This window comes from Micromys minutus (assembly GCF_963924665.1).
Source record: "Micromys minutus genome assembly, chromosome: 25".
Lineage (NCBI taxonomy): Eukaryota > Metazoa > Chordata > Mammalia > Rodentia > Muridae > Micromys > Micromys minutus.
The window spans coordinates 20952785-20977996 of record NC_137960.1 but is presented as its reverse complement, the minus strand read 5'-3'; the positions used below and the strand labels follow the sequence as shown (position 1 = coordinate 20977996).

Here is a 25212-nt window from a genome sequence, read left to right as displayed (position 1 = left end):
AGCAGACATTATTATGTCAAGTGACATAAGAGAGAACTCAGAGGGCAAATACAGCATTTGGAGTCTGATAAAGGAGGCACAAAGAATAAGGGTGGGTGTGAGAGAGTGTGGACTTGGGGGAAGTGTGGGAGTGTAAGAATAACGAGAGCAAACACTATAAATGCTCTGCGTTCATGCTTGACAACTCATCATTAAATCCATCATTCTGTGCAGTTTATATCTAGTCACAAGAAAGGAACTCAAAATCACAAATAAACCAGTAAATTAAAAAAAAAATAGACAAAAAGCAGGTAGTGTAGTGTCGGCATCCACCTTTCTAAGCAGAAATTATAAAAGTTTACATGGTTATGTCATCTATTAAGGGTTCAGTACCATTGTGTATCATAATTAAAAAATATTATTGATGCCAAATAGTTATGTGTCATCAATAGATTCTCTGGTTGGAGAGGATGTGTTATGTGCATTCACACCTGGCTTCACTCCAGTTTTGGTTTCATTAGTTCCGAATAGTCTAAAACCCTTTGCCTTTCCTCCAAAACTCGGAAGTCCAGGTAAGCATTGCTCACATGCTACATCTGTGCATTTCCTTCCTTGTAGAAAAGCACAAGAAAGTGGCGATTTAGTCTTACAAGTATCACAACAGGTGAAGTGGTTTATTGCACAACCCCAAAACTTGGAAGACGAGGCAGAAGGGCTGCCGTGAGTTCAAGTCCGCCATGAGGTATAGATGAAAATAGTGTAACAATGAGAAAAAAAAAACCACATAATATTTTAAGTTGGGCACAATTGAAACCCTTTAATTTTGGTACTTGGAAGGTTGAGGTAGGGAAGGCTAGAAATCCAAGGTCAGACTGAGCTATACAATGATTTTTGAGGCCAGTCTGGACTACATGAAATCCTGTTTATAAATAACAACTGAAAATAATTATCATATGTTCCTAGAAAATCAGTTTAGTGAAGGCTCCAAGCTTTTTCTCTGTTCATTCTTCTTGCCGTCCCCACACCTTAGAGAAAATAGCACTCAGAGAAGAGTTTGAGCGAACATCTCGTAGCCCAAGCTATGTTATTTTTCTCCAACTTATTTTATTCCACTTAATGTATGTTCGTACATGCAGAATGGTTAAGTATTACTAAGGTGAGGGAAGGCTATAGTAGAATTAAGGTTACCGAGATTGGGGTTATTCTGCATTGTGAAAAGGGACTACTTGTGATTTTTCTGAGTCTCAAGTTCTTCAATACAGGCTTATTATCACAAAACTTAGCATCAGTAAAGTCATGGAGAAGAGAGTAAAGCAGAGGTGAGAAGGTCGTGTCATTACCTTCAGTCCCATCCTAGATGTAGCTGGGACTTCGGGGAATAGGTATTGGGCAGAGTAAAGGCTGATGGGAAACTACAAAATCTCTAGATAACCCCCATGTGTAGTTTGGGGTTGCACAACTTTCCCCAACAGTCTTATCCATTTGAATAAGTCTCTTCTAAGAATTTCCAGCAATAGTCAAAGATATAGTTAACTATTTTCTTGCATTCCTTGTTTCAGACATTTTCTGGGTATCTTTTTTTCCCCCCTGCAAAGAGCTATTTGCAAGACAGGTGATGTCTTAGACATGCCCACTCATGCCTGCCAGGCAATAACTATTTCTGTAGCCTTTGCCATATAAAGAAAACTTGTATAATCCCACCTAATCCACAGGCATTTCTCTTGTTGACCATTTGCTTGGTACAGTCTGCCAAATGACTGCTTTCCAGTGGGTCAAGAAAAGCAGCCACTCACCTGTTCTGATGGTTATAAATTTCTCTGCGGCCATGCAAATGTGCATCCATAATGCTCACGACTCTTCCAAGCCATTAATAAATACATTGAACACCTGTGCCAGCAACGATCCCCTGAGGGTGCTCATCATTAACCTAACGATATGGCTTCTCAGTGTTTCAGTTAACCTTGATTTTTATCGCAAAACTTTTCAAATCGAGACCTTGCACATTAATGATAAAGCTCCACAGCTCACCCTGTAGTTGTCTTAAATTCGTAACAGAAAATTTCACATTAAAAATTCTGAATGAGATACTACAAGGTATATTATTATCATTATTAATTATTATTATCATTATTATTATTATTATTATTATTGTTGTTATTATTATAAAACTTTGGGCAAAACAGCTCCACACCTTTTTCTCTGTTGTTTTCTGAGCTTTTTTGTCTACTCACTTGCAGCATTCATTCTTTGCCTTTGCCAATGCTTGCAGATGTGAGGGTGCAGGAGCAACCCTGTCAAGTCTTTAGACAATCCCATCTGTCTTTCTGTGAGTCCTAACTCCTCAGCCCCATTTCACTGTTAGCTTTTGCCCCCATCAGTTTGGAATCCAGGAAGGGACGAGGAAATGGGATTTGGGTTAGTTGGCACCGATGCTCACCCAAGAAGCCATTCCAGGTGAAGAATGAGCTTTCATTTCCAGTTTTAATCAAATTTATGGACTATAGTTTTCCCCTAACACTGGAGCTTGCAGGATCCGAAGATCACATGGTTAAATCTCGACTGTAGTTTTAGTTAAAGAGTCATAAGTTCAAGGACTGAACAAGTTGACTGTGGTGAAGGTCAAGCTGTTCCTTCCCGGGGAGTTATACTTTATTGCTAAGGGCACTACAGCCAGGTTCAGGTTTTTAATCACTGTTTCCATTATTTATAATTAAAGTTCTTATTTTGAATTTGAATTGTGCCTCATTTAAGTGTTTTTAGCTCCTTGCCCCCTGTCTGTCCTCTAATTCTTTTCTTTCAACCCACAGTGGTGTCTTGAACACAGTAAATTCTCAGTGAATATTGAATGGAAATATATATATTGTAATATATATATATATTACAATAAATTAAAATATGCATACACACACCTATATTGATGTACATATGCATAAACAGTCACATATAACCCAAATACATACAACCATCATCAAATTACAATATTTCTGGTTTATCTTCTGTGGATATTTATCAGTCATATAAACAAGATGAATAGAGCATGATATATATATATATATATATATATATATATATATATATATCCAAGTTTCATAATAATTTAATGAAATTTAACACAGTGGTGAATGCCTTTAAATTCAGCACTTTTGGCAGAGGCAAAGAGAGGCAGAGGGACGGAGAGGCAGAGACAGGAAGTGGCAGGAGAATGCAGGGGGAGGCAGGGAGAGGCAGGAGGAAGCAGAAGGGAGACAGAGAGACCACTCCCCCACGCACAGACCATACACATACTCATACACAAATGCATACAGGCATGCACATGTGCAAACAGACACTGACTTCAGATGCTTAGGGTTTCAGCTGCTCAGATTTATCTAAACTGGCCCTTGTAAATTGAGTTTATGATATTACTTGTTTGTTTCCTTTTCATAAACTTTATCCTTTCTTCCCAGAATCCCAATTCCAGTCCAATTTCTTTCTTGTTCTTTGAGCTCTTTTGGAGAATGGAGGTAATGATTGTAGGAGAAGAGGTCTTTTACAGAACACACACACACACACACACACACACACACACACACACACACACACATGCACACACGCACGCACGCACACAAATGGAAGGGAAGGGAAGTTGATATCCAAGTGGGTCCCCTGTTTCTTGCTTTCCAGGAAAGGACCTGTCCAATCTGTGTCTCCTTTATCCACCTGAGTTATTTATATTATTCTTGATGGTGACATTTTGAAATCTCTGAATGACTCTGCTGATATTAAAAGGTTGCCACTCAACTTGAACAATCTATGTTCCATCATGGGGAAAGAAAGATCACCCCTTGGAAGAATTTTTAGCAAATTCAAGGTACATTTTCATATATCACACTCATTTATATTAGGAAACACATTATTGCCTGGTACATGCTAAAATATGCAATATAGGATATTTATGGTAAATTACCCCGCCCAACAACAAATGCAATTCCTGAGGCCCCAGAATCTATTCAGGAAAGATCTGACTCAGCTCTTCACCAGGCCAGGGCAAAGGGAAGCAAAGAAGCTATTCAATTTCCCCCCAAAATTCTGATCAGGTGTATAATCCAGGCTGCTACCCCAAAATGATTAGTGGTTAGTTATTTGCTCTTCTTGTTATTGCTTTGATTATTGTTTGTTGTTGCTGTTTTGGTCAACTTGACACAAATTAGAGTCCTCTTGGAAAAGGGAACCCCACTTGAGAAAATGTCTCTAAAGATTGTCCAGTAACCAAGTCTCATGTAGGTCCTGGGTTATATAAACAAGCTAATTTGTTTACACACAAGAAAAAAAAAAATAACCCACCAGGAATCTGCATGGCATCTGCCTCTGTTCCTGTCTCCAGATTCCTGCTTCAGTCCTGTCTCCAGGTTCCTGCCTAGGCTTTATCAGATGATGGTCTGTCACCTGTAAGGCAGTTAATCCTTCCTTTCTCCCAAGTTGCTTCAACTGAGTGTTCTATCACACAACAGAGAAGCAAGCTAGAACAATTTTAGACCTTAACTTTGAGGTTTGTTTATTTAGTTCTTTTTCATGTTGTATGTGCAATTGGGTTTAGATCCAGAAGTTGGCTCACGGCTTAACCCGTATTGCCTCAATGTGCATGGAAGAAAATGGTTTAATCATGAACGTGTCCTTAAGTTATACTAGGAATGATCTTGGGATATCATCAGAAAAAATGCTGTTACTTCAATTTGGTGTGCTGGACTGGGGAGGGCAGATTGGCAGCTCAGAAAGAGAGTCTGACGGTGCTAAGGCACTGGAAAAGGAATGTCTGGGACTGGGTATAGTTAAGTTTTTTAACTACAAGGGGTAACTTGACTGTGAATAAAACATGGTAAATTTAAATTTAAAATTATAACTTAATATCAATCTAATATTTAACTTATAGGAAAATACCTTTCAAGATACTGATAAATTAAAATGTCACCACAGGTAGCTACTATCTCTTCTGAACTTTACTCTGTGAGACCTTTTAAACTCAGCAACTAAGACTATATTCTCAATATTGAAAAAAATGCATTAAACATAAGTCTGTCTCTGTTTAAGGAGCTTTATATTTGACTCATGTATGAACAGATGAGTGCTTTCTGTCTGTCTGTCTGTCTGTCTGTCTGTCTGTCTGTCTCTCTCTCTCTCTCTCTCTCTCTCTCTCTCTCTCTCTCTCTCTCTCTCTCTCTCTGTGTGTGTGTGTGTGTGATTCATTTTACCACAACTGTTAACAGGTAACTTGCAAACCAAGAATGAATTAAGATAATGGGAAGAACAGTCATGACGATAGGAAGAAAAGTACTTTCAGGTAAGGTTGCCATGCTATGAGGAAGACTGTGGCTGCAGGAATAGAGCCTCCATAGGTCTAAGCCAGATGAGGTCTCAACACTGAGAGAGGAAGCAGGAGCAGCGCCCCTCCCCCAGTGCCTAACCCAGAAGCTATCAGCAATTGATAATCACTCGCAGATTGTCTCCAACGGAATCTCACTGAGTATAGAAACCACTCTTGTGGCCAGACCCCATGCCTAGCAGTCAACGGCCAACACAAAGTGAACTCAGTTATACTTTTGGAGATTTTTGTTTTGGTTCCAGAATGACTTGGCTTTGTTGTTGTTGTTGTTGGTTTGGTTTTGTTTTTCACTTTGCAGGTCTTCTGTGTATATAGTATAGTTTCTGGCTTTGTGTATTTTTGGTGTTTTTGTTTGTGTCTGTGTATGCCTCAGTGCCTGCATGTGCTTCTTAAGTGCTTTCTTTGGTTATTTTTCTTCTTCTTCTTTTTGGTCCTACTTTTTTTTTTTTTTTATTGCTTGCTCTATTTTATTTTGTTATTAGACACCTGATTGTTTTCTAACAAAAGAGAGAAATAAAGAGCGCGAATTACAATTTTTGATGGAAGACAAAGTGGGATGGATCTGAAAGGAGTCAGGGGAGAAGAAACCCTAATCAGAATATATTGTATGAAACTATATTTTCAGTAAAAGGAAAGAATGGCTGTAGACAATGGCATCCTTAGCTTATCTGTTTGTGCATTTTGCTTTTTCCAAAATAATGTACACTGCTTATTGTAAAGGATGCACAAGATTAGCCAAGTAGAATTAGGGAGAGGAAAAAAATTTTTTTCCCAAAAGGCGTGAAAAGTGAGCAAGCTGGACCACTCCACGAGAAGTGGAAGCTTCCTTTGACTGTAGAGTTGCTGAATGTAACCCAGTGTTAGATTCCCGAACCACGAGAGCAAGGATTTAGGATGTTCCTCTGTTCCTCTTGGAGAGCAGGGAACCGTTTATCTGCAGGGGTTTTACCTCTCTGGGTGTAGTTATGGGATGTAGTTCTTACACACTGTCTTAAGGGTGATTTTCTGCGAAAAGGATATGCGCTTTTATAAGTGGTCGTTTCTAGTAGATAGAAGCAGCTACGCCCCAACCCCACCTCAACAAGTCCAGACGGAGTCCAGTGTAGAGGTATAGTGTTATGAAGCAGGAATTGAAAATATTAGTATTTACCTAAGGAAACACTATGTAGGCTTATGTAAAGGCGATACATGATTGGACAGTGGACAGGTAGGTGGGGAAAGAGGTTGGAGGAGCGGAAGAGAGTGAGGGGGTAGGCAGAGATTGACAGAGGTGAAGATGGAGGCAGATGTGTAAAGTTTCTCTTGGTGCAACTCTAACTTGATGAGGTTGTTATTATTATTTCTAAAGGTTTCTATGGATCTATTTATCTCATATAGATGGGTAGTTTATATCTTTGTCTATTGGTTGTAAGTTTATTATGTAGGTTTGTTGATTGAGAATTTAATATATAAACCTGTTTGATAAGTTACCGGGCAGTGGAGGAAAGGAACACACTGGGGCGGTTGTATCCACCAAAGACAGAAGCAGCAGGGGTGGTGGAGTGCACTGTGCCAGAGTTCGTAGAGGCTGCGTAGAGCAGCAGGTTAGACAGTGCCAGATGGCCCCTCGGGGAACTGGCAAAGGACTGGATAAAGGTTAAGCCACCATTTCAATAATTACCACAACAACACTGTTATAGAATTAAAAATGAAATGTTCAAAAGACATGCTGTTCTCTGCCCTCAAAATATAAACAGTTCTATTGCCAATAAAACAAAGTATTCCAAATCAGATTTTATTTTTTTGCATGTGATGTATGCATTGTTCATGTGGGTGGGTGTGTCCATTTGCCTGTGGGTGCCTGTGTGTGGGAGGAAGCCAGAGATAGATGCCTTATCCTTTCCTCATTGATTTTCCATCATAAGCTTGGAAGAAGGGTCTCTCACTGAATCTGTAGCCCCTTAGTTTGCTTGATTGGCTTGCCCCGAAATGTTCTGTTTCCCCCTGAGTACTAGAATTAGAGGTGTAAGTTGGTGGGTGTTGGAGATTTGAACTCAGGTCTTTAATAGTTGTGTGATAGGGCACATTCTCAACTGTGTCACCTCCCAGATCCCCTTGCCCTGATTCATTCTAAGAGCAAGCTAGCCCCCCCCCCCCATCTTTTCTTTCTGGGTCGGTTTATTTTTTTTAAGTAAATGCTGAGTAATGACATTTTGTAGTGATTTTGCACATACACATATGTATTCTCCATTGACTTAGAATTCATACTTCAGCCTCTATTAAGTTCAGGGTCCGGATCAATTCCATCAATGGGAAAGGTAAAAAATTGAAAGGAAAAAAGAAACGAGGGAGCCAAATCTATTAAAGTTCCACTGAAGACCAAAGAAACATTAGAGTTATAGTTTTGTTTTTTTTTTAAATGGGAAAATGGTTTTAGGTTTGGTATGACATACGATATTCAATACATATCTATAGTATGATGAGATGAAGAAAAACAAAGGTGTATTATCATAATTACTAGTTATAAATAAATCAGTTGATCATCATTTCCATTGGGAGAACAAACTGACAACAGCATTCATTTGATGTGTGGATGGTTCAGTTAATTGCTTTTCATGTCTCATTACTGGCACAGTTTTTATTTTGGAGGGTAAAACTACTGAAGTGATTGAAACTGCTCTTCCTGAGGATTCACACACAATTCGTCGCTAACCAGGACTCTTACTTCTACGTAATTTTCCTCCGGGACCGAAATGGCTTAAGTGCTGTGGTAAGAAGCTGGCCATTTGGGAATTTTATTCGAGACAGGTGAAGAGTTTGCATACCTTCTTTTTATTTAAATATATATAGTGTTATTCCTAAGTAGACTGACGTGTTGTTTAGGGTGCCATGAGTCTGAGTCTGTAGAAAGGTAGGGATGGCCAACAAAGGGTTTCTATTTTTCTGTCATTCCTTCCAGAAATCATAAGGGCCTCCTTGTGTAGTAAGTGTATTATAAGACACCCCCACGGCAGCTTTTTAACTGTGCGATGATTTGGCAAAAAGAACCTCATAGGAAATACTGAAAGGATTTGAAAAGAAATCCCCACCCATGCATTATGGATCTTTCTTGAATGCCACATATACAGTGTATATGCCAATTTTATAGCAAGTGTCAAAGGGACTTTGTCAAAGAGAACTTTTGTGTCAGGTCAAATTTTGTGTGTGTGTGTGTGTATGTGTGTGTGTGTGTGTGTGTATGTGTAAGCTTGGTATATTCTGTGCATTAAAAAAATAAAGACTTACTTTGCAACCCAGGTTTGCTTGCATGATCTGGTTTTGAGTTCAGTGTAGCCTTCTCGGCGCCCTTGGTAAGCTCATAAGACATCATCATCAACTGGAGCCTTCACACTGGGAGACATGCAGATGTTTCTCCCCGGTGTTGCGGTGTTGCTACCCCTATTGTTTCAGGAACGAGTGGGTATGTTCTACGTGATCGTTGAACCCGAACAGCTCAAGAAGGCTTGACAAAAGCGTGGGTCTGAGGTGTGATAAAGCAGAACTGAAGACCATCTTCCTTCTGCTATTGCTACTTGCTTACTTTCCTACCAGCGTCACCTCTAGCCTGCCCCGGTGGCATGCAGAAATTTAAGGCTGACTGTTCAGCTGATCAGTGGTTATTTGGGCCAACTCCTCTTCCCTATAAGCCATTACCAGTGTCCAGCACTGTTCCATGTTCTTCTCTTTTTTTGATCTCTATTATGACCTTTGTTCCATCATCATGACCTTTGTTCCACCAAACCTGCTGAAGGAAAGGTATCTAGAGGATAAAATACATAGCAGTCTTGATATACTATGAGGGACATAACAAAAAAAAGACATGTTCCATCTCCTTATGATTATTAGTTTAAAAACCCTTCTATCATATCGTCATTTTAATTAAAAAAAAAGCCACAGGTCACTGGAAAGTATGAGAGGGGGGCACTGTCATGACGGGGAATGGTGGAGACCCTGTAGATGGGAAATTCTGACAGTGTCATGGTCTGCCAGCTTCCAATCTCCACCCAGCAGGTAGAGAACATTTTTTTTTAAAGACAAATTCTTGCCCTGTAGCCTAGGCAGGTCTTAAACTCAGTGTCTTCCTGTACTAGCCTCTCAGATGCTGGGATAGCCAGTGTGTACCCCACCCAGCTACATGGTGATTGTCTAGCATCTCTCAGTCTTTCTAGAGACTGTTTGCCTAATTGTGGGTCATTGCCATCCCGTCCTGCTCCACTTAGTTTCATCCATAAGTAGAGCTATCGTAACTTCACCTCCCAACAGCTCCCCCTCCCCAGTGAAATGAAAAGCATTTCCCTTTATCTTTAGAGTTAGTTACAAGATTTTATTTATATGAGTACACTGTACTGTCTACAGATACACCTAAAGAAGGCATCATATCCCATTACAGATGGTTGGGAACCACCAAGTGGTTGCTGGGAATTGAACTCGGGACCTGTTGGGGAGCAGCCAGTGCTCTTAACCAGTGAGCCATCTCTCCAGTCCAACACTTTCCTTATAAAATAGAATCTCTCAGGGTTCTGTTGTCTCTTAACTGGCTTTTAGAAGATCAAGTGTAACACCTCAGAAACTTCAGGCTGTCACTATGTAGTTTATAGTTACTAACAAATTAGAAACCAGGCTTCCAGGTTACTTAAAATCTATTTACAGGGGCTGGATAGGGGACTCAGTGGCTAAGAGTACCTGCTGCTTTTCCAGAGGACAAGAGTGTGGTTCCCAGCATCTAAGTTGGTGCCTCACAACCATGTGTAACCACCATTCAGCTCTTGGGTATCTAATACCCTCTTCTGGTATTTATAGACATGAACAGACATACCTTCTGTCTGACACTCAAATGAAAATAATTAAAGTAACACGTGCTCATGTCATAGGTTTTACAGGTGGTTAGTAGAGTGAGTAATAGCCAGTGAAGTAACTACCATTTCCTGCCGTACAGCATGACCCACAGTGGGAATAACTGTTTAGATTAGAGGAAGAACTTACATGTGATTTGTCTTTGCAAAATAATCATCTGAGTATAATAATCCTTGTACTGAGGGCTCTCAAGGGCTGCCTGTATACAACACAGAGAGTATTCTAGATTAGGCACCATCCCCTTGGCGTTCATAAATATTGCTTAATTCAGGAAGAGTTCCCTTCATGTCAATGCCAATGTTCTGGAGCCCTAAAATGAAAATCCTTTTCCTATGAAGAGCATCAGAAGGCCACACCTTGAAGTGACTGCTGATTTTAGTTAAGAATGATGATTTCTTTAGGATTTAGCAAAAATTCTCTCTTAAGCATCAGATAAACTCTGGGATTGTTGGGAATAATGTCATTCTTATAAAAGAGGTGTTTGTTCAGGGGAAACACTCAAAGTTCAATCTATATGAGTGTACTTGTTGCTTTATGTGAACCCATTCTCTCTCTCTCTCTCTCTCTCTCTCTCTCTCTCTTTCTCTTTCTCTCCACACCCCCCTCTCTTTCTTTTTCTCCCCATCCTCAGCCCCCTTTGAAACTATTTCATTGTAATGGAACAACATACAAAAGGCTCTACATATAATCTAATTTTTGCTCATTTTAATATGTCCTATGCCATAACTAGTTGGTAGTGGAAACTTAAGTCACACAGGTCAGCAAACACTTTCGACACCACACCCTAACAGAGTCCTAAACTAAGGTCCACAACAGGATATTTGACTAGCCTGGCTTTTTAAATATAAATATAAAAATATTATAAATGATATTTCCATCAATATAAAAAGCCATGGGCACTTAAATATAAAACAAGGAAAAGCCCTTTTTAACAATTCATTGTTACTTAATTACTCTGGCATGGGAATATTTGAAGCTTCAATTTAGAAGACACTAAGTAGCTATGCTGGGAGGTTCTGGGCAGACAATACGTGGTGTCTGGGTTTGAGAATTTAGTTCTCACATATACCTCTAGACCCCAAGTAGGATGCAAAGGGTGGCTCCTGCCTGTCACATACAATTTGTGTGGTTGCCACCATCCAGGAACTTGGGTAACATTTACCGTATGGTTCTATTTCAGTTTCTTCCCAGAAGAACTCAGCATTCCCTACCTTCCTTCTGTAGCATCCTAAACAAACTTCAGTTTTACAAACACGGAAGTAAGTCAGACTTTAAGCCATTGAATCCTTTGTTACCCTGGCGCTTGACATGTTATGGTAAAGGCCACATAAACAAATAAATACTTGATCAATTTAAATAAAAAAAAAAACCAACACAGAATTGCGACAAAAATTAGCTGTGCCAAAGAAATGGCTCAGACAAAAACCATGCCTGCCACCCAAGCATGGGGACCCACATGTGGATGTTCACCACTCACTTAAAAGCCAGCAGTGGTATCTTTTACGAATGTGCCCTTAGTGGGGAGTACGTGTTACTGGTAAAGGTTAGATCCTCAGGGCTTGCTGGCCAGTCAGTGACTACGAGGTTCAGTGAGAGAGCATCTCTCAAGAATGAGGGAGTGAGCATTTGAGGAAGATCCAGATGTTGGCATTTGATACACATACCTCCACCACCAAAGATGAAGGATGTGGAGGGAAAGAGACGGGGGGGGGGGGAAGAGAGAGAGAGAGAGAGAGAGAGAGAGAGAGAGAGAGAGAGAGGAGACAGAGAGCTACACGAATATGTGTCCATGTACATACACACACAGAGACACTTTCTGAGTAAAAACAAATGCACCAGACATTTATGAATAATGCACCACCCATGATAATTGAACATACTCCCAGTGATAACAAAAACCCAATAAATTCGTTTTTAACTTTTAAAAAAAAGGGTGTGGGTAACCCACTCAGGTGTTGTCAACAATCAGGAGGCTGAGGCAGGGTGTTGGGGACTTGTTGGGGAAGGCGGTTACCAGTTTCAAGCCAACCTGAACTACTAGCAACAACCTAACCACCCCCAGCCCCACCAAAAAGTTACAAAGAAGTAAAGTAGCTGTTCAGGCCTCTTTTTTCTTTCTTAGTTGAATTATATATGTTTGAACAGGCTTTAAAAGAAAGGCTTAATGAATAATTGCTCATATATAAGAAACAGCCCTATGTATGTCAAACATCAGCATGTTTATAAAAATGTCTTATTTTGGTGAAGATAACTCAAAGTAAATTTGAGTTGCTCTCTTGACTTGTTTCTGTCCCTGAAATGATTGTGATCTTGACTTTTAGCTATGTTTTCTATTAGCTTCTTTATTAAGTAGAATGTCACCACCAAAAGGACTTGGTTTGTGGAATAAAAGTTCTGGTTAGTGTGTTCACCAGTAATGAAACGTCTGAAAAACAAAAGAAAGTGAATCAATTTCACATGAAGCAAAAGAGCAACCTGTTTTCACTGGATGAATGTGTTTTAATGGTTAATTTCTAAGAAGTCATTTTTATTCAGTTCACACAATCATATTAAACTCGCATGCTTACCTGAGTTAGCCTTCAGAATGGATCCTGTATTGAAAACCTCAACTAAGTGCTATTCCCACAGAGAATTAACATACTTCATTTGTCCTCGCCAAAGAAAGAGCACACTTGGTAGAATTGGAGTAAATACAGAGCAAAATTGAAAAAACAAAACAAAAACAAAAACATTAAATGCAGGGACTTTTACATTCAAGAGTGCTGCTCACGAGTCAGGGACCAGGTAGACAGTTAGTAGGGACTGTTCTGGTGATATAGCCATCACTTGTGTTGAATCCTTGGCTCCATATCTTACCAGCCTCATATTTTCTATTTTTTTTTTTGTTTTGCTTCATCATTTTTCTTGGTTTCTTAAGACAAAGATATTACTTAATTCCTTAGAGTTCTTACTATCCCATTATTCACAGCAATCAGAATAGTTAGTAACCAGATTAATAAAGCTGAAATACCCAGAGGATGAGCATCCTGAAGTGTTTCTTTGAGCTGACCGCATTGTGGTCTGTCACTTTTCCCATGTTTGGTTTCAAGTCACTCTTTCGAGAAACAATTATACATACCTTTTGGTGGCCATGATCAAGTATGATCAACTGTTGGAAGTCTTGCCCTGAAAGTAAGGGGTTGACAACGAAACCACATTTCATAATTGCAATATTAATATTTTTAGCTGCAGAAAGCATGACTTTAGCTTATCTGAAAACCATTGAGCTTAAAAATTAAAGGGTTAAAAAGAAGCGGTGGGGGGGGGCAAACTACATTTCTGTTTTATAACAAATATAGCACTGGGGAGACTCCTCTCCTTCTTAATGGTTGTACCCAAGTGCCACACCAAGTTTATTTCTCTTGATCCCATAACTGAAATTCAGAGGCAGGAAAAGATAGAAAGCAACCCAGCCCTTCACAGTGTATATAACAAGTGCAGACTCTGAAAAGCCAAGCGGAAAATACAATGTTGAGTCAGAGAGCTTGCCTTGAAGTTTGATAGAGAGAGAACCAAACTGACATAAGTTTAAAGGCTGACCATTGTAGTTCAGATATAAAGTGCCCCCTGTGCCCCAAGAGCCTATGTAGGAGAGTGAGTTCTCATGTGGTGGTGGTGGTGGTGGTGATTTTTAGGAAGCTGAACATGACTTTAGTAGGTAGGGACCTAGAGGGAGGTACTGGGTCATGAACATCATGTCCTTGGAGGCTCGATCTTGCCCTGGACCCTCCCCTTCATTGTCCACATCTTTCTGTAAACAGCAGAACAGCCTTGGCCACACGCTTCTGATACCAAGACATTCAGCCTCTCAGAACCAGTGTCAAGAATCAAGGACTATGGACTGAACTCGCTGACACTGTAAGACACAATAAATCTTGCCTCTCTTTAAATTGTTCTCTCGGGTATTTTGATCAAGCTATTGAAAGACAGCTAACACTGTCTAATACATGGAAATTAGTACATCAAAAATCAAATTCAAAGATAAAATGAATGTAGAAGAGAATTGTCCTCTCGCCCCCAGGATAGCCTGTATGGGGAGATGTGTAAAGGCACAAATACCTGCGTTTGTTTTTGTTTTATTTTTTTTTCTCCTTGGCATCTGCACCGGCTGCTGCTGGTGGTGTTTGGTGGCAATGGTTGCTTTAATCATTATAAAGCTTATTTGCAGTCATAGCTCACATACCCTTGGATGCAGAATATGCCCTCCCCACTCACCTCTCATCTTGTTTTCCCGTCCTCTTCCTGGACTCTCACATCTTCAACCCAGGAACAGGTTTGCAGTCCACAAGCAGGATCATTACAGATATTTTGGATGAAACTTCTGTCTCATGGCAGTGGAGCCAGAGTGAGCAGATGTAACGGAAGTCTCCATTTGCTGGAGTATGTGTCCCTTTAGATGTAGAGTCCTGTTCTGCTAGTCACAGTCATGGGCTAGGGCCCATGGGTGTAACTGTTTTACTCTGTAGACATGTTGATGATTGTGTCACATGTTCGGATAGTGTTTTAGAGTAAAATACTAATATCATTTCCTAGAGACATTGCATGGTGTGAGTGTATATGTGTTTGTGTGGTGTGTTGGGGTGTGTGTGTGTGTGTGTGTGTGTGTGTGTGTGAAATGATCTCTCTCTCTCTCTCTCTCTCTCTCTCTGTGTGTGTGTGTATGTGTGTGTGTGTTTTGTTGTTGCAAGTTTATGGAGAAATGGAGACAGCTCTAGTTTGCAAAGATCTGGGAACCACCAGCGCCATCAAAGTGTTACTGAAGAATCATGGAGTAACAGGTTTGAGAAAGACTTGAAAACAGGAGCTTTAAAAGAAGTTGAAAAGTAACTTAATCTTTTCACGTTTACTTTTTTTCTTGGAATCCTATATTAAATGGATCAGAGTCTGCAGGCTCGATGTTGATCTTTCTGTCCCACACTGCAAGATTCTGCTCACTTGTCAGTATTAATACAAAGAACGGAATTTCTGTGAGCCTTGTGTGTCTGCTCACTCCTGTGATCCCAGCTCTTGGAAGGCTGAGACAGAAGCATTGCTGTGGGTTTGAGGCAGGCCTGGAATACATGGTGAGTTCCTAGACAGCCTGGGTTACAGAAAGCAAGACTTTGTCTCAAAAAGAAAAAATGAAAGTCAAGCAGATAAAATATTGTCACATCAAATGATTCATGGGAAATCCCCTGCAACCCAGTTGACCTGTTTGCTGCCTGAAATTTTATGACACGAGGTTATTGATATTTTCCACTCCTTATTTGTACTTGGTTACTTTACTAACTACTCATCCACAAAATTTTGGTTATCTTTAGTAGCCTCTATTTTTATTGTCAGCTAAAAGTAATATGGATAATTACTTACATTTGGGTTGGAATTTCAAAATAGAACTTAAGATGTTTGGAAATGAAGATACATAATGATATTTTGTATATTCAGCTTTAGAAGGATTTCTCTTGTAACTTTTCTTCCTTTTATGTGCTATGTTTGCATGTGTGTACACATATGTGGGCATGTGTGTATGAGTGCTTTTGTGTGCAAGCACATGTGTTAGGTGTGTCTGTGTGGTGTGTTTGTGTGTATAGATGTATATGTGTGTACACATCTGTGGGTACCTGCACATTGTGTATGTATGTGTGTGTGTGTGTGTGTGTGTGTGTGTGTGTGTGTGAGTGAGTGAGAGAGATTGTGAGTAGAGTCATTACTTGGTTACTAGGGATAAAAATTAGGTGTCAGGCTTGGAGGAAAGAACAGCCTTTGCCTGTTGAGCCAGCTCCTGTCTACTTTTTTCTCTATGTTTTAAAGGAAAAAAAATGCATAAAACCTCAAGAGATAGTGACATTTGTTTCCATTAAGACACTAATTTGGGATTTCAAGAATATCTTTAAAGAATGTAGTTTTCTAAATTGAAATGATAACCCCCCCCTTTTTGGGTCACATTTAACACCCTCCCTCACTAAACAATTACAAATTTAGTTGTATCTTGCAAAATTATCTCTCTTGTTTTAAGATGCATTCGGGATGTGTGGAGTAGTACATCCTTAGAGTCTGACAATCTGGACACGAATCCTCTACTACTCTGTAGATTGCTGTTTGTAAGTAGGTGAGGGCAGGGGAAAGATAAGGCTAGAGCTTGAAGTTGGGCAGTGGAAAAAGAAGGCAGGGCTGAAAGTTTCAGAGGGGGCACAGAGATGGAAGAAGATGGGGAAAGACAGAGAAAGAGAATGAACTGAACTCATGTGGCTTGAAATAGCCACAGGTAGCTATGGATATTATAGAAGGACAATAGAATAATATAGGCCAATCTAGGTGGGCAGCTTGTATCAATATCAACTGAGTTTGAGTACTTTGTCTGGGAATTTTGGGGATTGAGAATTTACTGCTATAAATCTGACTGATAAGTTACAAGTCTCTGGAGTCTTAATTATAAGGGGTTAGTGTCTTAGAGCTAGCCACTGGGGCTAGCCGGGGGCAGATGGCCTGGGAAGATAAGAACCACAGGAAACTGGGCGGACCACTACTTGGGGATAGCCATGAGGGTGGGGAGACCACCATGGCTGGCACATAGCCGGTGATAGTGTAGACTGACTTTTCATGATTACACAGAACACTACTCCACTTTTGAACTCACAAATTCTGTCCTGAGTTTACTCTGTAAAACACTATTTCTAAGGTAGCTTCCAGTTGAGGTAGGAACTCAATACCCACCCTATCATACATATTAATAATCCATGATGCCAAGCTCCCAAGGAATAAAATTTTCTAGTTTAGAGAAAAAATTTCCCAGTTCCTTGTATGAATAAAAGGCATGGTTTTCTTTGTAGACTAGTCACCCCTGCACAACTGACCTAATCTGGGAGAGCAAGGAGGTCCAAGGACAGTCATTTTCTACTGGGAACCTGGACAGCGATCTCTAGAAATACATCTCTGTCTCTCTCTACCCCACTTTTTAAAAACTTTTATATCACTACCTGAAAAAGTAACTAAGAAGTAAAGTAACTCTCAGGTTCAGTTTGCCTGTTGAGAGGGTTACGGGAACCAAACCTTCAAACAACAGTTTGTGGGAAGCACTCTGGGTGACTTCCATGTTGTTGGAAAACTAGGCTACAATTAAACACAGGGCTAATACTTTCAGATTAGAATACAAAGTCATATTGTGACATGAAAAAAGCAAAAACCATTGGAGCAATGTTTTTTTACTTCTAGACTCTGTCCCTTGGCATGTGATACCCAAGCACTGTATGAACAATGCATTTGTTTCCCATTGTATCAGAGGTCGTGACCCTGTACATCTGGACACCTGAAGCCTCTCAATAACATTGAGGATCTGATGACTGGCAAAAGTTCAAACAAATATAAAACTCATGGCTTTATGTAGTCGGGCTGCATATGACTTTTCAGATTAATCCAGATTAAAATCAGTAGAAAGAACTGACTTTGTGTTGACTGCTTTAGAACCTAGACAGGACTCTTCCTAATGTATAATCAGAGCCTAAAATGGCACCAGGGGGTCATTCCCTGTGTCATGGTACAGGGGTTGAATCATACATCCAAAGATGCATGGGGATCAGTTTCCTACTGATAAAAATTAGTGCATGGTAGTTCGGGTCAGAAAAAAAAAAGCTTATTGCCAGGATCCTTTATTACAGGGTCTCCTGTGCATTTAAAATAGAATCTGATTTACACATGTACAAAAAATGTCATTCAGCTTTGTAGGAAGACAAGGATATGGAAGGAAATCTGTAAATCTTAGAAGGAAGGAATCCGAGAGCTCAGCAAGTCCTGGAGAGCTGGTGCACTCAGAGTCCTTATAATGGCAACCCACTGTAGACCTTTTCAATTGTGAATTTAACTGCATTTTAAAAAATTAAATATAGCTGCTTTTTAACAACACAATAAAATCTTATGTAGGTCACAGAACACCATTAAAAATAAACTATCAACCTTCTGGTGCCCGATTGCTGCTAAATTCCCCCAAACTTTTTCATCCCCTGTGTTTTCAAGTCACGCCACAGTTGCTGGCTGTTAATCTTCCTCACCCTGATGATGATGTCACATCCTTTCAAACATCAATCCCAGATCGACTGTGCTTGGCATCTCAACTTAGGAAGAGCTATGGCGAGCTCACATGGTAACATGTGCCGTCGGAAACTTTTACTGTTACCACAGTTAATCTGAATTCAGACTACAGAGCCAACCCGTCAGGAACGTAAGCCTGTTCATAAGCTTGGACGAGTTACACTGCTACTCGGTATGAGTGACTCTAAAGGACTATGAGGTGTGCCCTGGAGACAGCTCGGTTGGTAAAGTGGAACTGTACAGGCCCCGGCACACAAGCATCATCTCCATGTAAAAATGATGGGTGAGTGGGTGGGGATGCAGCACTGAAGGTCCCTGCAGCTTTGTGGCTAAGCAGTCTACCGTACTAGGATTTTCTTAGGTTCCAATGACTTTGTCTCTAAAACCAAGGACAACAGCTGAAGAACAACATTCAAGGTTGAGATCTGACTTACACATATATTCCTGCATGCATGTGCGTGCATACACACGCAAGCATGCATGCGCTAACACACATGTTCAAACATATGCATACAGAGTTACTAGATTAACCCTTGAGAATCACCTGATCCCAGGCCAGGCCCCCTGCATCTCCCTGATCACGTGCTCTCCACCCAAGCATCGGACTTCCTTTCTCCCAGCTTTCTCCCAGCCCCCACCTGTCCTCAGTGTTCATTCTTTCAGTTTCTTTCCTTATTTTTAGTGTTTAGTTTGAGAGTTGGTATCTGTCTCCCAGTCGGGAAGAGTCAAAACTACATGTATTTTTACTCTCCTAAACAAGTTTATTTTAGAAAATATCTTTGCAAAATAAATTTTGCAATTTCTAAGCAGTTTCTGAAAGCAGAAAGATCTGAGTTCAGACCGGGTTACGCTTTCTTGGGTGTTAAATTTGGCTTATATTGCTTTCTAAAATATAATTTATATTAAAAGTCTTTCTGGTTTTATGAGATTTCTAGAACCGTACTGGAGGAGACAGAGATAAAGATATGATAGCTCCCCCTAATATTCACAGCCTGCCGTACTTTTTGGCATCTGTGTCTGTTTGAATAACTGATATCTTTCTTACAAATGAAAAAAAAAGTTCTTTATTATGATAGTTCTTCTATAAAGGAATTCATGGCTTAAAAAACCTTGCCAAAAAACAAAAAAGAAAAAGAAGTCTTTCTCATTAACTCTGAATCAAGCATGCACTAGTTAACTGCATGTTGGGCTCTGTATTGTGGACTTTTTACAACTAGCATCACCTCAGTGTAGACTGTCTTGAGTTTCTCTTTTAGTGCCTCTTGCTTTTTCCTCTGCAGTCTAGGTTCTGCTTGCCTCACATCTTGAGAGTGAGGAGCTGCATGCTCACAAACAACCCATGTATTAAATGTGTGGCTTTTGTCCTGAACTAGACCATCACAAGTAAACCTACAGCCTTGTCTGCAGAGACCCATATTATACAGACTTCAACGCTGGACTAGAGCCTGCTAAATCACATGCCTGATGTCTTCTATCTGTCATCTCTGGCTCTGGCCAGAGAAACTGAGGAACCTTTAGTGTCATGGAAAAACAACCTCTGGGCTTTGAGAGTGGTTCCACCCATCATTGCTTATCAGCCCTGTGTCCTTGCATGAGTTTCAACTTATGGGACATGAATGTATCTTCACAGGATTGTTTAGGGTGGTGGGATGCGACAATTCATGACATCTGTAAACCTTAAAACATTGCGTGGCTTTAGCCGCTGTTGTAACCATGATGGGTCAGACTCCAATTTTCAACTGCAACAGTCAGGCAAACAGCTTTGTGTGTGTGTGTGTGTGTGTAGATAGTTGAGCAGTCGCCATGAAAGAGAACACAGGAGTTTGGCAGGTGGTTAGATAGAGAAATGGGAGAATGATAAATGCTGAAGAGGAGAAGTTATAAACAACAACAAGTTTTGATACAAGATGACAAAACTTTCATATGTGTGACACCTCCCCTTCTAGCAGGCTTTAACCTTGGTTACTTCTCACTTATTTCAAGACCCTGTGGACTTAATGCCAAATATGAAAGATCTCCAGATTCATAGGTTATTAGCTTCTTATCATCATTGAGGGCACAGAATAAATAACCCCAGCTACAGTTCCAAGGTAACTGTCCCCATTGAAAGTCCCCTGCTGCTGAAATACAAAAGCTTGATGGACATCTGACAGGGGAGGAAACTCTGGGTTATTTTTAGAAGCGTGGTTCCTGGTAGGTCGCCCATGCTCCAGTTGAGGGTCCCACCCACCCAGTTGTCCATGGTTAGTACAGGTTGGACTCAGACGTTTGGATCTATAAAAAGTATATGCAGCTGGGAGATGTTTAGGTGGGGGTGGGCCTAGTGGAGTTAGGGAACCAGTTAAGTGGTGAATATGATTAGAATGCATTGTATGAGCATATGAGAATTCTCAAAGAACTTGCAAAAATAATATATTAAAAATGTTTCCATGGTTTGCATCAGGAAAACCAAGGGTGTTCTGTACATTCCTAAGGCTCCTTTGGAAACTTAAGGTTTTCTTTGAAAAGTCATTTGTCAACTTGAAAAGTGTCTGGGGAAAGTGAGAAGGTTGTTTAGTTTTACAAATTAATGCTTATTTTTAATCTTTGGGAGAATGATTTCTAATGAAAAAATTGCAAATGACATCTTGGTTTATATAATAAAATTCTCCATTTGATTTCAGACTCACAAAGAGTAAATTTGTAACCCAGTTTAAATGTTCAGGGCTAAATCTCAGGGTAAGGGATCAAGAACATTCGGAAAATACATTGCAAAGAAATGAGGAGCGAAAACAATTAAGGTTAAAATTAGACTTACATAACAAAAAATTGAATAGCAAATAATTTATGCAAAATATATTACAAACTCTGGAATGCTAAATATCTGATACAAGTTCAGTGACACATGTGGTTACATTAAAGTTAATATTTGCTTCTTCCAATATTTTGCTTCCTTTTTCTTTCGTTAGAAATTTGCTTTACAGTTTTGAATTTCTTCCTTTCCTGTAGTACTTTTAAATGGCTGTGATCAACTTGTGTGAAAATAGATGCATATAAAAAGTATTTCTTAGGAGGTAAAAAAAAAATCAGTTTGACAGTGCTTTTAACTAACCTTTTCTCTACTGTTTCTGATTGTTTAACCTGTTAGTTTGATGTTTTCTTTCTCTCCTCTCTGATGCCATGAATATAAAGTTAAACCATGAAGAAAAAAATGTTTCTCCTCCCATAACAATTCACATTTGCAGTTTTATATTCAAATATTCTTTTAAAAAAAAAAAAAAAAAGAACAAAGCCAAAAAGTGAATGTGTGATTACCATGAACAAACTTGATTATTTCCAATAATAACCTGTCAGGTAGACGACAGAAACAGGTTGTCGTTTGAGCTGCAGAAAAGAACAGGTTTTCTTTATCTGAGTGGAATTCAGTTTAAAACATAATCATATAGCCAGTATGTGAGTTAGACTGATGGCGGACATTCCTGGATATTGTTTGGGATAATTTGTAGCTAAATTCCCAAACGAACAACAGCTTAACTGATGGGGCAGTCTGTTCTGGCTACTCTGTAACGACTTGTTTTTGCTCCAGTACATCTCTATCCTCAAAGAGCCAGATGGAGAAAGTTCTTTCTTAGGTGTGGCACACAATTAGGAAAGAAATAAAATCTGTATTTTTCTTACAAGATGTTCCCCAAATATAGTTTCACCTTCCAAATGAAAACTTTCCTTAAGAACCAGGCATAGTTTGAACTGACTTGTGGTTATTTTTAGATAAACCACTTTGGGTTAATTAAGAGGAAAAAAAAGTTGCTGCTGTTCAGTTGTGCCGTATCCTCCCACCTTGGCCTGACAACAGGAGATGTAACAGGGATTTTTTTTTTTTTTTTTTGTCACTTTAGCTGCACCTTTGAAGTGTATAGAAAAAGTCTGTTGCTGTAGTTACGACCTTTGTATCCAGTGATGTTTGGTTCCCTACCCTTAACAATGGTTACTCAAAAGAATGAAATAATGAGTCATTCATTCGGAAATATTTTGTTAAAATATCCCTCTTTATCATTACATTTCACTGCTTAAAAACTAGGCTGTAATTCAAGGCAACAGTTATGTCTTAGAAGAACTGTTAAAAAAAATTTGATTTTTTTTTCATTTATAAGAAAGACCTGTCTATGTAATTGAAGAATGTCTTACACGTCTGAACAATTAAAACCTTCTTTTTGGTTAATGTATTATTTCTGGAACAAGTAGATAAAATTCTATGCAATAAGCCTGGTAATGATAAAAATCGTGCATTGTTCGCACAACACAGACCTCAGAGTCAAGGTTTATGGGCACAAATGCAGTAACAAAGCAGCCCCTACAAAACCAAGTAACTCTCAAGAACACAAGAAATAATGTTTGTTAATTGAAAATTTTAGAAACGGAAAGGTGTAAAGTTTGTAAAGTAAAGCATAATTAAATTACGGTACATACCAGTTGTTCCTAGAATTGAAACTTTATAATATGAAAAATACATTAGCGCTGTACAATTTTTACATGTAGGTAGGATGAGTTTTGGAAAAAAAATGATTATTCTTTTTTTTTCAGGGTCATTCTCTGTCAAAGTCAAAAAAATACTGCACAACTTAGCTAGTTACAAAGTATAGACTTGAAACAATTCATGTCTTCTTTTATTTCATGAACCAATCTTAGAATTTTGTTTATTGGAACAGGGGAGCTTTGCTTTTTGTTTGTTTGTTTGTTTGTTTTGTATTCGAGAGTTGCAGTGAGCAGATTCTCCTCTTTCTGTAGTTGAGGTTATAGTTGGGTAGCCTGGGCTACTGCTCAGTTCGGTCAGGCCAGCTGTGGTTTATGGTCGCTGATGCGGCCCGCTGATGTGATTGTGCTCAAGTCCAGCTCAGTCTCTAGGTGACTCTCCATTGTGTCCTCCTGTGCGTTCGTTTCAAAGGACTTATGGGAGAGGAGTTCGTGATGGACCCCACAGTAACTTATTGTGGGCTGGTCGTATGCCAGAAAGGTTGACACATTCATTGATAAAGGTATCTGGGGAAAAGAAAAAGACGACACGAGAAAAGTCAGTTATCAATAGACAGACAAGGATCCAGGGCAAGACTCGGGGACTAGGGACGTATGGCTCTGACTATTTTTGGTGTGTCGGTGGGTCTGCTGCCCCACAGAAATGAATTCAATACAGAGGTTGGGAGCGTGAGTGGACCTGCTCAATTACTAAGTAGAACCTTCAGATAAATCGTCGTTTAAGTGGTTTGAAAACATGATTATTATCGCCCTGCCCACTGTCACTGTAAAGTCAAGAAAATGGCTTTCTCTAACTGGTCTGAAATGGGATTTTTGCATTAAGAAAAATATTATCTGGTTACTTATGGAACTGGCATCCAGTAAAAAAGCAAGTCTGTAACTTTGTCATGAATCAGAATCAACTTCCTCTTCTTCAATCACCTGTCCCTTTGTTCTGCAGGTCTCTGAGGTAGTGGGTCCTGATTTCTTCCAGGGTCCCATATAACGCGGGCGCACTTACTTTGCCCATCTTGCTTTGAGGGACGTTTCAGAAGAGAACTGTCAAGTCAGTCTGACCATGCATACCCGCAATCTCTCCATTCTGGTTTCATTAAGACAATTCCTTGAAGCATTAAGCTCTGTAGTTTGATCTATGTACCCAAAAGCTGGAGAATACAGAATGACCATAGAGAGAGAGAGAGAGAGAGAGAGCTATGACTTCTGGAAAGGTCTACCGAGCTGCAAAGGAGTAGATACTTTGAAGGTCTTAGAGGCACAGCTGGGGAATGGGGCCCCTCTACTAATGAACTTCAGTAAAGGCTGAAGAATGAGGCAACAGAAGCAGCTACTACCATTCCAGACCCAAAGGAACGCAGGTTAGCGACAAGGGTAGTGTTAGGTACAGCCAGATGCTGAAGTCTAGAGAGTATTCCTGCTTATTTTCTCGTTAAGATGGGAAGTCGGGGAGGCATCAAGGAACCTTCAGCCCTGACCTTAGTTTAATGTGTGTTACGATTTATACGGTATTTTAAACACTGTTCGGGTCCAGGTACTGGCAAGCTAGTTTCACTGTGATGTATTAAAATGGGAGGAGCAACCCGACTCATGTTTAAATCTGGGATTTCTGGGAGATAAATAGTCAGATGCTCATTGTTGCAGACTTCTAAATATTAAATCCCGTGACTTTATAGGAAGATATGGAGAAGCAGCAGAGGGAGCCTTAAAGGCACACACTCCCCGTCTCTCACCCTGTGAAGGTCTGTACTATGTCAGCAGGAAGGCTATTACCACATGAGGTCTTGAGACTCTTTACCCCTGAGCCCAAATGAACTACCTTTATTTGTAACTCAGTCTTCATCATCATGATACCATCATGGAAAATAAACCAGTATAATGCTCATTTATCTTGCTAAATTTCTTTGAATGAAACCTTGTACTATTCTCGTTTGGCAAATGGATAAAATGTGTGCATATCAGACTAAATGTCGCTCTGGTCACAGCTGAAATTAGTGCATGAAGCCAAGGGGGACAGAATGCCAAGTCTGTAGTACCTACTTCTTTACTTTTTGCCCATTCTTTCTAGGAACCGAGTCCCCTCCATCTCTTCTTTTTGCACCCCTGACCTCTTAGCCACCATTGTTTCTCTCTTAGTAAAAAAAGGGTTGTTTCCCTATTTTTTTCTTTCAGCCCAGTCTTTTCTTAGAGATTATTTGTGATGAGTATTTCAATGTGCTAAACATGTCTGGGAACACCACAGACATAGTCTCATTGTCTGGAGAGAAGAACCCATGTATGAGAGAACCCAGTTCCCTTTGTTCAAATGATCTAAAATACTAGCATGCAAAAGCTCCATGTTTCTGATATCAGGTAGAGCACTGGCTGCAGAGGTTCGGGAAGCCACTGGGGACCCT

General features: G+C 39.8%; 2 protein-coding genes across 3 annotated transcripts in view; one reads left to right on the top strand and one right to left on the bottom strand.

Moving 5' to 3' along the window:
• Window positions 1–25212, top strand: part of CTNNA3 (catenin alpha 3) — a gene marked incomplete at both ends in the record, with an annotated part of 1359521 nt that overhangs the window by 336400 nt on the left and 997909 nt on the right. The gene's annotated exons all lie outside the window — the stretch shown is intronic.
• The window catches only part of LRRTM3 (leucine rich repeat transmembrane neuronal 3), a gene marked incomplete at both ends in the record, with an annotated part of 147171 nt that continues 145078 nt past the window's right edge, over window positions 23120–25212 (bottom strand). Inside the window, one exon of the mRNA XM_080937690.1 lies at window positions 23120–23329. Within this exon, the coding sequence (XP_080793816.1) occupies window positions 23120–23329 (210 nt within the window). The remainder of the gene's footprint in view (window positions 23330–25212) is intronic.